This window comes from Sorex araneus, chromosome 3 (assembly GCF_027595985.1).
Source record: "Sorex araneus isolate mSorAra2 chromosome 3, mSorAra2.pri, whole genome shotgun sequence".
Classification (NCBI taxonomy): domain Eukaryota; kingdom Metazoa; phylum Chordata; class Mammalia; order Eulipotyphla; family Soricidae; genus Sorex; species Sorex araneus.
Window position 1 is genome coordinate 24,896,094 of NC_073304.1, and position 18,450 is coordinate 24,914,543.

General features: G+C 58.2%; 1 protein-coding gene across 5 annotated transcripts in view; it reads right to left on the bottom strand.

Annotated features, from left to right (window-relative positions):
* The window catches only part of ESRRB (estrogen related receptor beta), a 171,724-nt gene that overhangs the window by 53,952 nt on the left and 99,322 nt on the right, over positions 1 to 18,450 (bottom strand). For all 5 annotated transcript variants that reach the window (XM_055131475.1, XM_055131478.1, XM_055131474.1 and 2 more), the window contains one exon: positions 3,098 to 3,510. In XM_055131475.1, the coding sequence (XP_054987450.1) occupies positions 3,098 to 3,497 (400 nt within the window). In that variant the 5' untranslated portion in view covers positions 3,498 to 3,510. The remainder of the gene's footprint in view (positions 1 to 3,097; positions 3,511 to 18,450) is intronic.

Consider the following 18,450-nt stretch of genomic DNA (forward strand, 5'->3'; position numbering starts at 1 on the left):
AACAGTTTAGAGGGAAGAATATATAAAAAGTAATTTTCCCAAACTGACTTCTTCAAAGAGTCTGAAATAACGACAATTTGGGGGCTGGAGCAATAGCACAGCAGGTAGAGCGTTTGCCTTGCATGTGGCTGACCCGGGTTTGACTCCCAGCATTCCATATGGTCCCCTGAGCACCGCCAGGAGTAATTCCTGAGTGCATGAGCCAGGAGTAACCCCTGAGCATCACTGGGTGTGACCCAAAAAGCAAAATAAATAAATAAATAAATTTTTTAAAATAAAATAAAATAATGACCACTTCATCAAAGCCATGTCCCAAGGAAGGAGGGAAAATAATGTTATTTTAGGTTTTTGTTGGTTTCTTTCATTTGTTTGCTTTGGGGCCACACCTGGTGATGCTCAGAGGTTACTCGTGGCTCTGCACTCAGGAATTACTCCTGGCAGTGCTCTAGGGACCATTTAGGGTGCCAGGGATCAAACGACCCAGGTTGGTCTTGGGCAAAAGCAAACACCCTACCTGCTGCACTATCGCTCCAGGCCCTATTCTGGTCCTTTCAGCTGGCCTCAAGTTTCCACTTCTGCCAAGGATCCACCGATGAGTGGAGAGGGCCTAGGAGAGGGCTGCAGCGGGCTAAGAGGAAACCGAGCAGAAGCACCCCGCAGTGTTTTTCCTAGACAGAAGAGCCCGCGGCTGGGGGGGTGCGGTTGGCAGGAACCGCGGTGCTGAGACGAGAGCTGGGGGCTGGCCCAGGCCCCACACAGGAGGCGCTCCATCAATATTTGCTGAGAGCAGCTGGCACGGAGCCTCCTTCTGGGAAAGCTACAGGGAGCGGGGGGCTGGGACTCCAAGAAAACCGATTTGCCCTTCTGCAAGCCTCCTCGGGTTTTTAACCATCTTTCTCTCTCTCAGGGCTTCCGATTATCAGGTGCAACTGGAATATTCTAAATCCTGGACAAGCCACGCGGTAACTACTTGACTTAAATCCAATTCAAAAGGGTGCTCTGTCGGGGCTGGAGCAATAGCAGAGCGGGTAGGGCGTTTGCCTTCCAAGTGGCCGACCCGGGTTTGATTCCCAGCATCCCAAATGGTCCCCAACCACCGCCAGGAGTAATTCCTGAGTGCAGAGTCAGGAGTAACCCCTGTGCATCGCCGGGTGTGACCCAAACCCCCCCCCAAAAAAAAAAGGATGCTCTGTATGACGAATCAAACAATTATGGGTCTGGAGAGAGAACTCAAAGGGGGGAAAGGACGCTCTGTGCCTCGTGAGTGGGAGGGTCTGGTACAATCTCCAGCACCTCAAGGGCCCTGAGCGGAATTGGGAGGAGCTCCCAAACACATGTGGCCCAACACCAAAAGAAAAAAATAATGTTTTTATCTGTCGTCTTAGTACAAATAATTTGAAAGGTGTTTGGGCCACATGTGGTGGTGGTGGTGGTGGTGGTGGTAGTGCTCAGAGATCGATCTTTTTTATTCGAGGGATCCACACCAAGCAATGCTTCAGGGCTTACCACGAGCTCTGCACTCAGGGATCACTCCTGGTGACCCTATGGGGTGCCGGGGCTCGAACCCAGGTCAGCCGCCCACATGGCAAACATCCTACCTGTTGTCCTGTCTCTCAGGTCCCATTAAATCCTAAATGATGGTGTAAAAGTAAAAATGCTCAAACATGCAACAGTGATAAGCCACTGCTAATAACAAAAGTAGTAGTGCACCGTATGACAGAGCTGTCTGGTTTGAGGCCAGGGTGCATTGCCCCATGCACACCATCTCGAGTAATAAACAGACTTGGAAACAGGACCAATCTGAATGCCCTCCAAAGGTTCAACAAACAATCATCTGAAGACATCAAAGCGAATAAATGTTTGTTGAATAAATAAAGTGAAAATCATCAGGGCAAGCTTTGTCATGGGGAAGGAGGAGAGGGGGAGGGGAAGGGGACGAGGCCCTTGGTAAGGACAAGTGACACCCAGGGTCAGTTATCTGAGCCCAGTTCTTCATCTAACCTCGCTTGCCAAGACCTTCACCCGCTGGAGTTAAGGAAAATGCAGCTCTTGGGGCCAGAGAGATGGCTCAGGAATTAGAGCACTGGCCTTACATGAGGCCAACCCTGGTTCTATTCCAGCACCATGTATGATCCCCTGAGCCACGCCAGGAGTGATCCCTGAGCCACAAGTAGCCTCTGAGCACAGCTGGGAGTGCCCCACCCCGCCAACACCCCCTTCCACAGGCCTCCCCCAAAGAAGGAAAGGTAAAAAGAAAAATGTGGTTCTCTGAGTGAGTCAGTAGGGGGGGGGGGGCAGCAGATAACCTGACAGAGGGACTGGCTGGCTAAGGTGCCTCTGGGCTGGGACCTGGCCATGAACTTGATCACAGCCCCTGGGACCCCATTTCCATAGCTGGGGGAGCTTGCAGATACCACCCATCGGGGAGACTCCCTCCACACTCACGGAAAGGGCCGGCCGTCCCCATGACCATCAAAATGGGGCTCAGCAGATGGGCAGCTGTCCAATGGACACAGGGCCACGGGGGCCCCCCCCGATGGGCTGGGACGGGCTCTGGGGGGAGGGGAAGGGAGGATGTCACCCAAGAATCACTTCAGGCACAACTGAAAATGAGGAAAGGGCGACTCGAGTGAGATAGCACAGTGGGGAGGGCGTTTGCCTTGCACTCGGCCTACCCGGGTTTGATTCCCAGCATCCCATATGGTCCCCTGAGCACTGCCAAGAGTAATTCCTGAGTGCAGAGCCAGGAGTAACCCCTGTGCATGGCCAGGTGTGACTCAAAAAGCAAAAAAAAAAAAATGAAAATGAGGAAAGGACCCCTTTATACTCCAATCTGCAGGGCAAACGATGCTATTTAATCATGACTTTCCCCCAGGATCGGGCTTTTGGGGTGCACATACTTCCCTAGCAAGTGTCCCCTTTGCTAGAGAAAGGCACCCTGGTGGTAGAGCACGTGGGGTTCCCTTTCAGGGGGTGCATTCATTTCCACGAGTCAAGCATTGACACCTTCTGACCCCCCCAACGGGGGCCCTCCAGGACCTCTGCACCAGAGTGGGGGGGTCCCCCCCAAACCTGCCCCGGGGCGTCCGGCACCCACCTTGGATGGTCCGCTTGAAGAAGGCCTTGCAGGCCTCGCAGGAGGCCACGCCGTAGTGATAGCCGGACGCGATGTCCCCGCACACCAGGCAGAGCCGCTTGGGGATGGCGTTCAGCATGTACTCGCACTTGATGGCCGAGTCCTCCATCATGCCGCTGGCACAGTCCTCGTAGCCCTTGCGACACGGGGTGGCGCCCAGCCCCGCGCCCGCGAACATGGGTGGCGAGTCCAGGCCGTTGGCGCCGTGGGTGCCCAGGGCCAGGCCGAAGCCGCCGCTGGCGTCGGAGGAGCCACTGGGACTGTGGTGGCTGAGGGCGTCGATGCCGGAGGACGGGCTGGACGGTTCGGTCTTGATGAAGGAGCCACAGCTGGAGCCCAGGTGCCGGTCATCCGAGGGCATCCTGCTGAGCAGCCTGTGGACAGAGAGGGGGGGTCAGCCAGGGGCAGGCTGCTTTGGGCGGCGGGCACCGAGAGGGCGGGGCCTGGGGAGGGGCTGGGACGGGCACCTGAGGGAGGGGCGGGGCGGGGTGGGGGGTGCTGGGGAGGGAGGCCTGATGCGGAGATAAAGGCAGGTTCAGAAGGTCAACTGGAACCGCAGCCCGCAGCACGCACTCGCACCCGCGCTCGGGCCTGGCCGCTCCCTTGGCCGTCCTTCCGCAGAGAGAGGCCCCGGCCCGCGATCCTGCATTTCAGAGGACCTCCCCCTCCCCTCCTTTGCATATCGCTGGCCTGAGGCGGGGATTGGCAAAATGGGAATAATGGAGCTCCAGCGAGAGTGAGGTGAGCGGGTGGTGCCACAACCGAAGGGGGTGGATCCAACCCCGCAGTACGGGTGCTCGGTGGGACCCAGACACCCTCAGTGGTAGCCTGAGCTGAGTGCTCCGCCCACCCCAGGACCCCGGCTCAGAGCTGCTCTCAGAGGCGGGGCCAGACACCTGGGGGTGGAGGGGGCGGAGGCCCAAGGCTCCTCCGCTCTGGCCCAGGGCAACTCCCCCCCACCCCACCCCATCAGTTCTGTGCTAGCCCCTGAGGTGGGGCCAGCTTCTGCCAGCTATTGGGATTGGGGGGCTTAAGAGGGGGGGCCTTAAACACCCAACCAAAAGGTAGCCACACCCATATTAACACAGCCCCGGGACCCCACTTCCATGGACCCTGTCCTCTCCAGGGCTTCAGAGTCAGTTGCCCTCCTTCCCGAGGGGGCACCGACCAGGAGCGCAGCCCCCTCCAGAGAGCGCATCTGAAGCCTGGCGCAGCTTCTGACTCGGAGGGAAGACAGGGAGCAGGCTCCGGCCTTTCCCACGCCCACTCGGGGAACGCGGAGTTGGAAAGCAAAGACCCGGGTGCAGGAAGTTCAGTCTCCAACAAGCCTCAAGTTTCCTCGGCATCTCAGGAGGTGTTGGGACGAGCCCCTCCTTCCGGGCCCTTCTACATCTCTGGCTGGAGCTCAGACAAGCTCGGCCAAGTCCAGCACCTGCCAGGGGATGGTGGAGGAAAAGAAGGTGTCCCCACAGACCCGCACGCACCTATGGGGTCACCCAGGCTCCCGCATCTTCTGTGAACCCGCTTCGGTCTCAGCAGGTCACCAGAGCCGCCCAGACCCAGCCTCAGTGGAAAATCCTGCAGAATCCAGCCCTCCACCCTCGGGAAGGGCTCCGGAGTTGCAGGAAGAGAGGGCGGGGCCAAACCATTCACACCACCACTGCTGAGTGAGCCTGCCCTGGGTGCCACCTGCTTCCCTGATCCCACGGGAATTCCAGAAGACGGTGTCCCGAGGGCAGAGCCGCCAGCCTTGGAGGATCCCTAAGACGGTGGTTTTGCCCCCTAAGCCTTGGTTTCAGAGGACTGATGCCGCCATGCTAAGGAAGCTAATTTGCCCTGGCTTCTTCGGTGCTGGCAAAGGAAGCTGCTGCAGACTTGGTGCCGAGTCCCAGCTGGGAAGGATGGGGGTGGGGGGTGGGGGAAGTGGCAGGTAGTTCATTTATTGGTGGAGGGGGAGGGGGCTACCCTCCCCGTGGTGCTGGGATCAAACCCAGAGCTCCTGCATGCATCACCTGCACCCCGCCTTCTGAGCCTGGAAGCATTGTCTTGCTGGCCCTCCCTGGGGTCTCTTTCAGGGACAGTCAGACCATATCCTGGTCTGGATATGGATTCTGGAACAGGACAGGTACAGCCCATGATATCAGTTCTTGATCTCGCCGGGAGGGCAGGACCAGATACACAGAACCAGAAACACAGAGCATAAGAAAGAGCCAGGCTGGAGCCAGAGCTGTAGCACAGGGGGTAGGGCGCTGGCCTTGCACGCAGCAGCTGACCTGGGTTCGATCCCCAGCATCCCATATGGTCCCCTGAGCCAGCCAGGAGTGATCCCCGAGGGCAGAACCAGGAGTAAGCCCTGAGCACCGCTGAATGTGGACTAAAAACTAAAAAAAAAAAAATATTTAAATAAAATTTAAAAGTCAGGGGCCGGAGAGATAGCACAGTGGGTAGGGCGTTTGCCTTGCATGTGGTGGACCCGGGTTCGATCCCCAGCATCCCATATGGTCTCCCTGAGCAACACCAGGGGTAATTCCTGAGTGCAGAGCCAGGAGTGACCCCTGTGCATCTCCAGGTGTGACCCCCCCTCAAAAAAAAAAATTTAAAGTCAGTGGTAGCACAGTGGTTAGGGCACTTGCTTTGCACACGGCTGACCTGGGTTTGATCCCACTGCTGGTGTGGCCCCCCCAAACCCAAACTAATCTAAAAAATGTCAGGTGTCACTGTGCATGCTGGAAGGTCTCTCCTGGTCTTCCCTGACTGGTGCAGTCCCTCACACATCCCTCTCCGAAGGCGGGAAGGGGTCCCTCAGGTTCGTGTTCCACGGGGACACTCCCTTCCAGGCTCTTCACTGGCTCACACTCGGGGGCAGCCCAGCCAGGCCACAGGAGTGGCCATTCTCCAAGCCCAGCTGGACTCCAGCTTCCGGAAGCCCCTGGCTCGGGGCATGTCCCTGCCCCTCCCACCTTCAGAGGAGCAAAGTCTGTGCTGGGAGCTAGGAGCGTCCGGGAAGGCAGCGTTGCATCAGGGGACACGGCAGTCTCCTCCGATTGCGGGGGCCTCGGGGAAAAACTGTGCTAGCACAGGCCTCCCGGCCTCTGGCTTCCGAGAATGAGTGGACGCCCCCTGGGGACATGTGTTCCCCTGCCCCCTGTGGAGGTTTCAGGCGAAGGACAGGACTGCTGAGAGGGTCTGACCCTCGGCAGCCTCTCCCCTCCCCTCGTGCCCTGCGGGGCAGGACAGCAGGTCCACACCAGGCGGAGGAGCAAGCAAAAGGCAAGCGAGCCTGGTCAGCCCAGTGCCCCGGCAGGGTGCGGACAGAATGTGGCTTGGACGCTGCCCCTTGCCCTTGCGTCTGGCTGCAAGCCGCTGCGGCACGCAGAGGTGCCAGAATGGGGCACTTCTGGGGCGGCTCTGGCACCTGCTCAGGCTCGTCCACTTGAACTTCAGGGTGGATGGGGCGAAGAAGGAGGAATGTTCGGGAGGTAATTGCCCTGCATTATCCACTTCCTTGATTGGGAGCTGGAGGCAGTGTTCAGAATGGGAAGAATTTAGGGTATTGAAAAATCCCAGATGAGGCAGCAGAGATAGCAGGGGGCCAGGCACTTGCCTTGCCTGTGGCCAACTCTACTGCATCCCTGACATCCCGTGTGGTCCCCCCCAGGCACTGCCAGGAGTGATCCCTGAGCACCACTGGGTGTGGCAAAAAAAAAAGAAGAAGAAGAAGAAGAAAAATCCCAAAGGAGCCAGGGAGGATGGTGGATGACTCAGGGGGATGCACTGCACCTTTGCATGGCAGAACCCAGGACTGGACCCCTAGCACCACTGCAGGATCCCCTGAACCTGAGCCCCACCAGGAGAAACCCCTACACCAACACCACAGGCTGTGGCCCAAAAGAAAAAAATAAAAAAGAGGAACAATGCAGAGCAGATAAGGTGCTTGTCCTGCCAGCCACCAGCAGCCAGTCGCCCCCGGGTGAGACCCACAGCAGCTTCCCCAGACACTGCCCAGGATCAGAATCACCCCCATACTGACCTACAGACCAAGAAACGAGGTGCCTGAGGGGCAAAAAAAAAATGGAGCAGGGGGGGCCAGAGCGATAGCACAGCGGGTAGGGCGTTTGCCTTGCACGCGGCCGACCCGGGTTCAATCCCCGGCATCCCATATGGTCCCCCAAGCACCGCCAGGAGTAATTCCTGAGTGAAGAGCCAGGAGTAACCCCTGAGCACCGCTGGGTGTGACCCAAAAAGCAAAAAAAAAAAAAAATGGAGCAGGGGTGCAGCAAGGTCAGGCAGAGCAGACTCAGGGGGCTGAGCTAGGGCGGCTGCCACGGCAGCAGGCACTGAGCAGGAGCAGGCAAGCGGGCAGGGGTGGAGACAGACGGGGAGGGTGGGGGAGCTCTGAGGCCAAGGTCCCTGAGAGCAAGGCCAGGATGGGCTGCAGGAGGTGGCTAGCCCCTGGCGGGGTGGGAGGGAGCCTGGTACCCAGGGAAGGGGGGAACCACGAGGCATCACCTGAGCTGGGGGGGGACCCCAGCTCCCCCCAGGCCAATGACGGCTAACTCCTCCTGGGGGGGATGCAGGGGCCCTGGGAATAGTATTTGAAAGCAGAGTCAGAGAGTGGCCGGAGCCCGGGAGGCTGCTGGACCCTCTGCTTGACTCCCCCATGCCCCCATCCCGACTTGGGTGCTCCTGGGGTGCCTCATGGGGCTGACCGGCTGTCTGCCCGGACTTGGGCTATCCACCGGGGCCTCACAGCCTTCAGGGTGGGTCCTGAGCCCCAGGGCAGCAGGACCTCCTTCCTGCACTTCCTGAAGGGAAGGGGGATCTGGGGCCTTGGGTGGGCAACTGAGGATCCCTCGCCAGCCAGGACCAAGGGCAAGTCCTGAGTGACTCACCTGCTCGGCGACCCTGTCGCCCGCCCCACAGCTCAAAGGAGGGAAGCCAGGGTCCCAGCAGTGATGCACTCTGGGGTCTCACCTCACTCTGGAGGCCGCCCTACCCCAACAACACAGGCTGGACACTTCAGTGCCCACTCAACAGTGCTGACTGGGTGCCGTGAAGTGCCAAGGATGAACCTTGGAACCTCAGACCCGTTCCAACTTGCTGATTTTTTTTATTAGTTTTTTTTTTAAATTTTTATTTATTTATTTATTTTGCTCTTTGGGGCTGGAGCGATAGCACAGCGGTTGGGCGTTCGCCTTTCATGCGGCCGACCCGAGTTCGATTCCTCCGCCCCTCTCTTGGAGAGGCCGGCAAGCTACCGAGAGTATGGAGCCCGCGTGGCAGAGCCTGGCAAGCTACCCGTGCGTATTGGATATGCCAAAAACAGTAACAATAAGTCTCACAATGAGAGACGTTACTGGTGCCCGCTCGAACAAATCGATGAGCAATGGGATGACAGTGACAGATTTTGCTTTTTGGGTCACACCTGGCGATGCCTATGGGTTACTCCTGCTCTGCACTTGAAGGTTACTCTGGCGGTGCTCAGGGGACCGTAGCTGGTGCTGCCGGTGGAACCCGGGCTGGCTCTGTGCAAGGCCAGTGCCCCACCCACCACACTATCTCCCCAGCCTCTGGGGATTGTTTTATTACAGAACATATTGTCCAGGCAACATATGGGTGATTAGTGCTCAAAGACAGCGCAGAGGTTAAATGCCTTGCACGCGGCCAACCCTGATTTCATCTCCCGCATCACATGTGACGTGCCGAGCACCACCAGGAGTGGTCCCTGAGCTCCGAGCCAGGAGGAAGCCCTGAGCACCTCTGAGTGCGGCCCAACGCCACCCCACCCCCCTCGGTGGATCATTAAAGAAGTAGAATAGGGGGCTGGCCAGCTGGGCGGAACCGAGTCTCGAGATGAGAGCAACTGTCAAGGTCCTCGGACCCCCCCCAGGACTGAGGGGACCACGCGTTCATGATGGGCACTACAGGAAAGGGAGGGAGAGAGAGGGGAGAGAGAAAGGGGGGAAGGAAAGAAGGAAGAAGAAAAGAAAGAGGGAACAAGGAGGAGGAGGTAAGAAGACGAAGCAGGAAGTAGGCAGAAGGAAGAAGGGAGGAGGGAGAAAGAAAGAGGAGCAGATGGGAGGGGAATGCATGATGGAGGGAAAAGGAAGGCCAGGCCAGGGTCGGGCGGGTGGACGGACGGATGGATGGATGGACGGACGGACGACCTGATCGCAGGACGCTTGTGGGCTGTGTGGAGTCCTGGGCTCAGTCCCAGGCAATGCTGCAGCACCGCCGGACGTGACCCAACCACCAAGACCAAGAAGGAAAGAAACGGGGTCAGTGATGAGACGCGCTAAGACGGAAGGATCAGGCTTGGTTCCGGTCTATGCATCTGGCATCCATTCATTCACATTTTCATTTTGCTTTTTTTTTTTTTTTTTGAGGGGGCCACAGCTGGCAGTGCTCGGGGCTCATTCTTAGCACTGTGCTCAGGAATCACTCCTAAAGGGGACCCATACGGGGTCCCATACAGGGGGCCGGGGATCACACGCGGGTGAGCCAAGTGGAAAGCAGATGTATTTGCATTGCATCATGCAAATGCAGATGCCCGACTCGCCGTCCTATCCTATCTCTCCAGTCCACGTCTTTCTTAAACGCAGGAGACTCCGGTAGTTTCTTTCACTCAGGCAGACCTGCCCTGTCTCACTGTCCCTGGGAGTCCAGCATGCCTGTTTCACTGCTGTCAGTGACAAGTGTCTCACGAGTGAGATCAGCCCTACGGACAGACACCCCCCACCCCAGCACAGTGAGTCGGAGGTCCCAGTGCAGTTCGGTACCACTTCTCAGGACACTGAGCAGCTCGGGACCGCCTGGGAGCTTAGGGGCGTCGGGCACTGCTGCGCTTCTGGAGAGGAGCGCCTTCCCACAGCGACACCCCGCCCCCTCTCCCCACCTGCTGTCCCAGCCCAGAGAGCCGCGTCAGGACCCTTAGGAACACCCCCCACCCCATCCCACCCCACCAGTCTCTCCCTCCCAGGCCCAAGACGGCAGCGTGACCCACCAGCGCACGGGGCTGCACTGACAGGCCTCCCTCTGCGCCCCGGAGCGCCGGCGAAATCTGTAATTAAGCATCTTGTCGTTAGAAAGATTAGTCCAACCCGGGCTGCTGCAGACAACTGATTGAAATCTCGCTCCACACAAATTACGGCAGGAAAATAATGATGGGTAATTAGTGCCTCTCAATCGGGATCTTTTATCCGCGATTTTCCCGGCTGCATCCATCACAGTGAGAGGAGACGCTGCCACAGGGGCGCCATATGGAGGCAGAGGGTCTGCCCTGGGCCGGCAGGGGGCCGGCAGCGGGGAGTACCAGTGCCCCCCCTTTCTTACCCGCCACCCACGTGCACAGGCGTGGCTGCGCCTGCTCCCTACTGGCTCCTACCGTGGGCCCAGGGGTGCTCTCTGGGGAGCCAAGAAGAACCTGAGCCCACCTCTGGGTGCTCTCCGTGGGGTACTTCCTGCAGGACCCAGAGGCAGGGGGGCACTCCCAGGAGTTATCATCTCCACGAAGGGGTACAGTTAGAGGGAAAAGAGCGTCACAGCTCTGGGTCATGGCCCCACCCCACACGCCCCTCCAGGGCTCTGCGAGGGGAGTCAGACTTGCTCACATCAGCTTCATCTGCCCCCCATACGAAGCCTGCAATGGCTGTCCCAGGGGTCCCCCCTCCAGGCACCGGACAGGGCTACTTCCAAACGGCAGCGAGTCCCCAGTGGTGGAGCCGGACTGCCCAGGTCAGCTTCCCAGCTGGGCCTCGTGAAGAGTTCCTTGGCCTCCTGGCAGCTGAGTTTTCGTTCGTAAGTGATCACATCACACAGCTCTGGAGGCCTCGCCAGTGAACCCAGAAGAGCTCCTGACATCACCCAAAAGACCCCAAGTACTCAGAGGCTCGGTGCCACCCGAGTCCTAGCGCCCCCTGCTGGTGGGGCACTGATGGCTTCCCTTTCCAATCTCCCGTCTGCAGATGCTCCCCAGGAGCATCAGGGGTTCCAGGAGTGGCAGCCTCTCAACCGAAGGGGCTCAGGCCCCCAAACAACCTGGGGAAAGGTGGCCCAATGCTCCCCCAACTCTCATGTGCAACTTCCAGGGGCTGGGGGTAGGGCCAGGGCCTGAGTTTGATCCCAGCGATGGAAACCACCATTCCTGCAAGAAGCAAACAGGAACAGCCAGGGACGTCCCACACACAGCACCCCAGGGACGCAGGTGTCCCAAGGGCTGCGGGCTGCACAGAGAACCCTGAGAGCGTGGGGGTGCCCCTCACCTCTCCGAGGCTGCCCCCTGCCCACTCTTCCCTTCTCACTCCGGCCAACCCCACTGGCTGTCTGCCTTTCATTGTTGTCGTTTTGGGTCCTATTTCACAGTGCTGGGGGCGAATCCAAGTTCTGTGTTCTGGAATCACTCCGATACTGCTCAGAGGTTACCAAGACTGACCCCAGGGCGTCCACATGCTCAGTGCACGGAGTCGTCTCCCTGACCCCTGAATGTTTCTTCCTTCCCCCTGCAAGCACCACAGGCCGTATTTGATTCCTTCAGGCTACGACACTTGGAGGTACATAGTAGGTACTCAATAAAACATTGCTGAGTCCACAGATGAACAAGGAGGTCAGTTGGGGGCCATGAGTCCCCAAGGCTGCAGGTCACCCCTCCCCCTAACATAGGTATGACAACCACTTCCTGAGTGACAAGACGGGATCAGCACCAGAGCCAGCCAGTGCCCGGGAGGTGTGGGGGGTGCTCAGGAGCCCCCGAAGGAGTGGAGACCAGCCATCCACAGGCGAGCTGGGAAGTGTGCCCGGCTACTCCCTCCCATCCCAGCTGACTTGGGTTGCAGGTAGGTTTGGGTATTTGCTTGTTTGCACCTTGGTATTTGGCTGTGCTGGGAGTGGACCCAAGTCCAATGCACGCAAAGGCCTGAGCTACCCACTGAGCAACCTTGCGGGCCCCTTTGTTGGTGCTACTGTGGGTGGTAGTCTTGTTGGGTTTGGGGCCACACCAGGAGTGCAAGAAGCAGGGCTGAAAAAGAACTTTGAGGGCAGGAGAGACCCCAGGTGGCTTCCTCACCTACTCAGGGTGTGACCCCACCTCCCTCCCTGCCGCCCCCCTCAGGAATAGCCAAGGACCAGCCTTGGACCGCTCCTGCTCCCCTAAGTGAGAGCAGAGCTTCATGCTGGGCTCAAGCCTCAGTGGTCTCCACAAATAGCAAAGGAAAGAGGAGAGGGGTGGGGGTGGGGCTGGCCCTCCCCTAGTCTGGGCTGTGTGGGGGCTGGGGGCTCGGGATTGGCCAGGCCTGTCCTTGGCCGTGCTGTCACTCATCACCTGGGCTTCTCCAGATGAGCATTCTGACTATTGATTTGATAAATAAACAGCCTGCTGGCTAGATCAAAATGTTATTTTGCATTTCAATTGCTGCTCCAGGATGCAGCCTTACTCCCGTGGCAATGACACCTACAGCCACCAGCCAGTGGGGGGAGGGGGGACAACAGGCTCCCTCTGGAGAAGGAGGCCGTGAGAGGCCAGGGCTGCCGTCCTGTGAGCCAGGAATGAGTCTTGAGACACCCCTGACCTAGCCAGTGGCTCCGCCATCTCAGGATGGCCCGGCCTCTGTATCCCGAGCTGACCAGTGCTCGGGGCTCCTTACAGATCCAGACCAAGTCCTCACAGGAAACTGGGCTTTCTGACCCATTTCACAGATGGGAAAATCAGCGGGTGCACAGCTAGGAGCCACATGGCCACCAGCTTCTCTGGCACGTGAAGGGGGAAAGACATGGACTCGAATCCATCCCCACCTCCAGGGCTGGGGCTTCTGCTACCTTGGGGTTCCCGCCACCCACACGCAGCCAAAGACCATCCCTAAGATCCGCTTTCCTTTCCCAAAGCAAACTCTTATTGGTTTGCAGCCTTGAGAATCGAGCCAGGGCTGGAAACGTGGGGTTGGATCTCTCCCACTGTGCCACACTGGCTTCACACTATTCTGCACTTTTAAAAAAATGTCTAGGGGCTGGAGTGATAGCACAGCGGGTAGGGCGTTTGCCTTGCACGCGGCCGACCCGGGTTCGATTCCCAGCATCCCATATGGTCCTCTGAGCACTGCCAGGGGTGATTCCTGAGTGTAGAGCCAGGAGTAACCCCTGTGCATTGCCAGGTGTGACCCAAAAAGAAAAAAAAAAAAAGCAATCTGATTATATGCTTCCTAGAAGATCCATCTGATTCAAAGGCACAACTAGTTTAAAAAAAAAAAAAGCAAATAAATAAATAAATAAATGTCTAAACTTTTTTTTCCACCGGGGCTAGTGTGACAGTACAGCGGGGAGGGGCAGTTTCCTTGCATGTGGCCAACCCAAGTTGGCTTCCCAGCATCCCATATGGTCCCCTGAGCACCACCAGGAGTGATTCCAGAGTGCAGAGCCAGGAGTATCACCTGAGCATCACTGGGTGTGACACCCTAAACCAAAAAAGCAATATTAATCAATGTCTGGGTTGGGGATGTAGTACAGCTAGCGGGTAGGGGGCTTGCCTCGAACGCAGCTGACCAATTCAATCCCCAGCACCCCAAGGTCCTCTCAGCCCCACCAGGAGTGAACTTTGAGCACAGAGCCAGGAGAAAACCCCGAACGCCGCCCAGGTGGCCTAAAAACCAAATAAGAAAATACAAACCCAATAAATAAAATGTTTGCACTTTCCAGTTTGGGGGCCATCCCCAGCATTGCTCAGAGGTTACTCCCAGCTCTGTGCTCTGTGCCCTGGGGGTGCTCAGGGAACCAGGTGGTGCCAGGGATTGAAGCCAGGGTCTCCTGCTTCGGCCCTCTGAGTCACCTTCCCGACCCCAGTTCCGATTTGGGAGGGGGAAGGGGGGAGCAAAACAGTAACAAGCAGCAGGAAGATCTTCCAGCTCCTACCGTGCCTGGCTGCAGGCGGTCAGCCGGTCAGCCGGTCAGCCGGGGAAGAGCTGCCAAGCTGCCCTGACGCCCCGCGTCCTTGAGACACTCACTGGGTAGGTGTCGTCTGTCACTTCCACTTCCCTGTCTGCAGAGCAGGGATGGCACTCTCCATCTGCCAGAGACCCTAAGACACGGAGCGGGCGGTCACGGCCGGCCGGCCCCCTGGAAGGAAGCGGCTCCCACGCGGCCAGGCCCACACCTGCCTGGGAAGCAGAGTCCCGCCACCTACGAACCTCCGGTCACACGGGTCACCCCGGCCACGCAGGGGTTAAAAATGAAATTCCCCTCACGGAAAAAGAGCCCCAAGACAACTGGAAGCTCTTCCTATAATCACAACAGCAGGGGATCAATAGGGGGAAAGACAGGCCTCCTCGACTGACCAGTGCCCCTCTCTCCAGCCCCTCCTGGCCACCACGCCCTCCCCCCCACCCCCACCCCATGACAGATCCCTCTTCCATCCCAGGAACCGGGAAGCAGGGGAGACACAGTCTCCAGGTATCTACTTCACCCACCGCCAGCCCAGCCCAGCCCGGGCTCCCTGCAGGACGCCCCCCCTGCCCCTGCCGGTCCTCCTGGTCCAGCCTCTGCCCTGCCCCTCCCCCATCTGTCCTTCCCCCATTGACCTTCAGCAGTTCCGTGAGTTCCCCTCCCTCCACTTCTAAAACGGGGCTCACTTTTTCCAAGCACCTTAGGGAGAGACTGCTCTGAGATCCCATTTAGAGGCTGATTTTCTAAAGCTTTGCAGACTGTCAGCCTCCTGCCGAGCTGCTGTCCCCAACACCCCACTGGGCTTTCACAGCCTCCCCCGGCCCCCCGGAGTCCTTAGGGAGATCCTAGTGGCAGATGGAACGGAGAAGGGGGCACTGGGGATCCATCAGGCCCCTCCACCGCGGGGTGTGGTCTCTGCCGCTGAAGGCGGGGAGTGTACAGGCCGGAGTGTACGTCCTTGTTCAGCGTGGCTCTGGGGACCGGGACCAGGAAGCGGGTTTGAGCCCAGGACTCTCAGACTCCTGAGTTCTGCGTGTAACCGGAACACTCCTCCACAGCCTCTCAGCATAACGCTGGAAGTTCAAACATGTGAAAGGAAGGGCTGGAGCGATAGCACAGCGGGTAGGGCGTTTGCCTTGCACGCGGCCGACCCAGGTTCGATTCCCAGCATCCCATATGGTCTCCTGAGCACTGCCATGGGTAATTCCTGAGTGCAGAGCCAGGAATAAACCCTGTGCATTGCTGGGTGTGACCCAAAAAAAGCAAAAGCAAAACAAACAAACATTCGAAAGGCCCCCCCCCCCCAGAGATTATGGGGATTACAGAGCTTGCCCGGCACACGGCCGACCCAGGTTCCATCCTGGCACCAACCAGGGCTTGATCCCAAGCTAAGCCTGGTTGCTCCCCTGAGCACCAGCCAGGAGTGCTCCCTGCGTGACAGGGCCAGGAGGAGTAAAGCCTTGAGTCGGGCATGGCTCAAAAACAAAATCCAAAACAAAATTCGCAAAAGCAAAACGCCTGGCCAGGGTGTCTCCAAAGCGGGTCAAGGGCAGGACGAGGGTTCAACAGGCTGGATGGAGGGCAAGCCTTGCACCCGGGAAGCCCTGGGTCCGATCCCATGAGCAATGAACCAGGAGTAACTCCTGAGCACCACTAGGGTTGACCCCCAGCCAAAAGCAAAGCAAAGCTCAAGGCCATGAAAACTGAGGCAAGATGGAACAGACCGTCCCCAGCTCAGGGGACTCGAGAGGCCAGACGGCAGAGGGTAGGCGTGGGGTCTGGAGTGGGGGGTGAAGGAAGCAGCCGTGACGTGGAGTCCAGCGCAGCGCTCAGGGGCTCTGCCCGCCGTGGGTCCCCTCATGGGCACCCCTGAGACGGCGGAAGGTAGTGAGGAAAGAGAGAAGCCGCCGCGCTCGAGCCCCACCGCTCTGCAGCCCCAGCAAGGGTGAAACTGCCACGGAAATGGGTTTTTGCTTTTTTCCCAACTGAAAAGAAAAAGAAAAGCTGCCGATGAGAAGCAGGGAAGGAGGCTCAAGGCTCATGCTCTTCTGTGGTTTATTTCTGGGCCACACACACACCCCCAGGGATGCTCAGGGGTGACTCCTGGCTCCACTCTCGGGAATTACTCCTGGTGGTGCTGCCTCTTCACTGTTCCGTCTGTGTCCCCCAGTCCAGCCCCTCATGCTGCTCCCCACATGCAAAGCCCACCGCCCTGGAACCCTTCCCCTGCCTCGCTCCCCCGATCCCCTGGCAGACACGGCGTGGCCCGGATGCTCCAGAACCAGACAGGGGAGCGAATGTGGTGTTGTTTTTTTTTTTTTTCTTTTTGGGTCACACCCAGCGATGCACAGGGCTTACTCCTGGCTCTGCACTCAGGAATGACTCCTGGCAGTGCTCAGGGGACCATATGGGATGCTGGGAATCGAACCCGGGTCGGCCGCATGCAAGGCAAACGCCCTACCTGCTGTGCTTTTGCTCCAGCCCAGGGGAGCGAATGTGGACTCGGTTCTCTCCCTCCCAGCCCAGCCACCCTCGACAGTGCATCGGGGCAAAATATTTCCTGAAACGGGTGCTGCAACAAATACTTCAAACACATGTGCGCGCACACACACACACACACACACACACACACACACACATGCTCAGTGTGGGTGAATAATGCCACAGAGCCTACCGGACTTGTCACATCAGGAGCCAGAAGGCAACAGGGAGACATCTGAGAGGAAAACCCTGCCCTCACCTGCGCCAGAGCCCCGGCTGCCCAGCCCACGTCACCTCCACCCTCGCCCCCTCGCCCCGATTCCAGCCACCCTGGCTCCCTCCTCGTCCCCCCACGAACACACCAAGGCCAGCAGCTCTGTCACTGCATAGAGCAGCCAAGCACAGAGATCAGGCAATTACGGAAGAGAGCAGGCAGCAATGAAAAGCAGAGTGAGACTCGGGGAAATGAGGGGGCTTTCTCTCTTTCTGTCGCAGTGCCAGGCCTCAAACAGCAGCTCTGCATGCAAGACAAGTGCCTTCCCACCGAGTCACACCCAGGTCCAAAGTTGACCTTTTTTTTTTCTCTCCCACTCCTGGCAGTGCTCAGGAGACCATCTGGGATGTCGGGATGCAGGGGATGGAACCATGTGCCAGGTGAAACCCTGCCCGCTGTACTCTCTTCCCGGTCCCCACAGCAGACCGCTTTAGACCCTTCTTCTTCTTCTTCCTTTTTTTTTTTTTTTTTTTTTGCCTTTTCTGGGTCACACCTGGCGATGCACAGGGGTTACTCCTGGCTCATGCACTCAGGAATTACTCCCAGCGGTGCTCGGGAGACCATATGGGATGCTGGGAATCGAACCCGGGTTCAAGGCAAATGCCCTCCCTGCTGTACTATCGCTCCAGCCCCTGTTTTAGACCTTTCTGCAACTGCTCAATAGTGTCACCTGGATCTAGAGGCTGCACTTGGCTGTCGTTCTGTTTCCAGTGTCCCCCACCCCGACCCCTGCCCGCCCCACTACCTGTGTGACTTTTAGACAAGCTGCTGAGCCCCTCTCAAGCGCCGAGTCTGGAAAGAGGAGGTAGAGCATGGTGCTCCCGGGGGCAAGCAGTGCCAGGCAGCGGCCCTGGGGGCACCTCCTGCCTGTAGAGCATGTGTTTAGCCCATGGGTGGTGTCACCACCCCGGGCCCCCACGTTATAAACACGAGACCCCCCTGCCCTACCTGCCCACGCATCTCCCCCACCAGCTGGTGGAAAGCAGGACCCTTGCCCGCCTCACCCTGACCTGCCAATGGACACAGAGTGGCTCCGGAAGGGGCCTAAAGGAATGAGCAGTCCCAAGTAGGCAGGGGTTTCCACGTGGAAGGTTCTGTCCCCGCAAGGAAGCAGAGACACAGGCGCAGAGAGGGTGGGGAAGTGTCCCAGGACACTGAGCACCCCCACACCAAGGTCCGGCTTCCCCGGTCAGTCACACCAGCCCAGGGCTGAGTCTGGACCCAGAAAAGCAGAGGGAGATGGAATTCCCCAAGGGGTCAGTCTCAGCTGGGGTGGGGGTGGGGCGGGAAGGTGACACGGTGTCTCCTTCCAATCAGTATGGTGCTAATCAATCAACTCAATTAAATCTAGAATGCTTAAAAAAAAAAGTGGGGGGGAATGAACAAAAACAGCGGCAGAAATGACTAATAATCAAATAAAATTGGATTATTTCTGTGCTGACTGGTTGGGGGAGCAGGAAAGTGAGTAAGTTCATCAGAGCGAGTATGTGGGGGTGGGGGGTGGGGGGTGGGGGGGAGGGAAACAGCCAGCTCAGCAGCCTGGCGCTCAGGGCAGAATTCCAGGGTCCTGCGGAATAAAAACCACCACCGAACCCCAAATCTTTTTTTTTTCTTTTTGGGTCACACCTGGCGA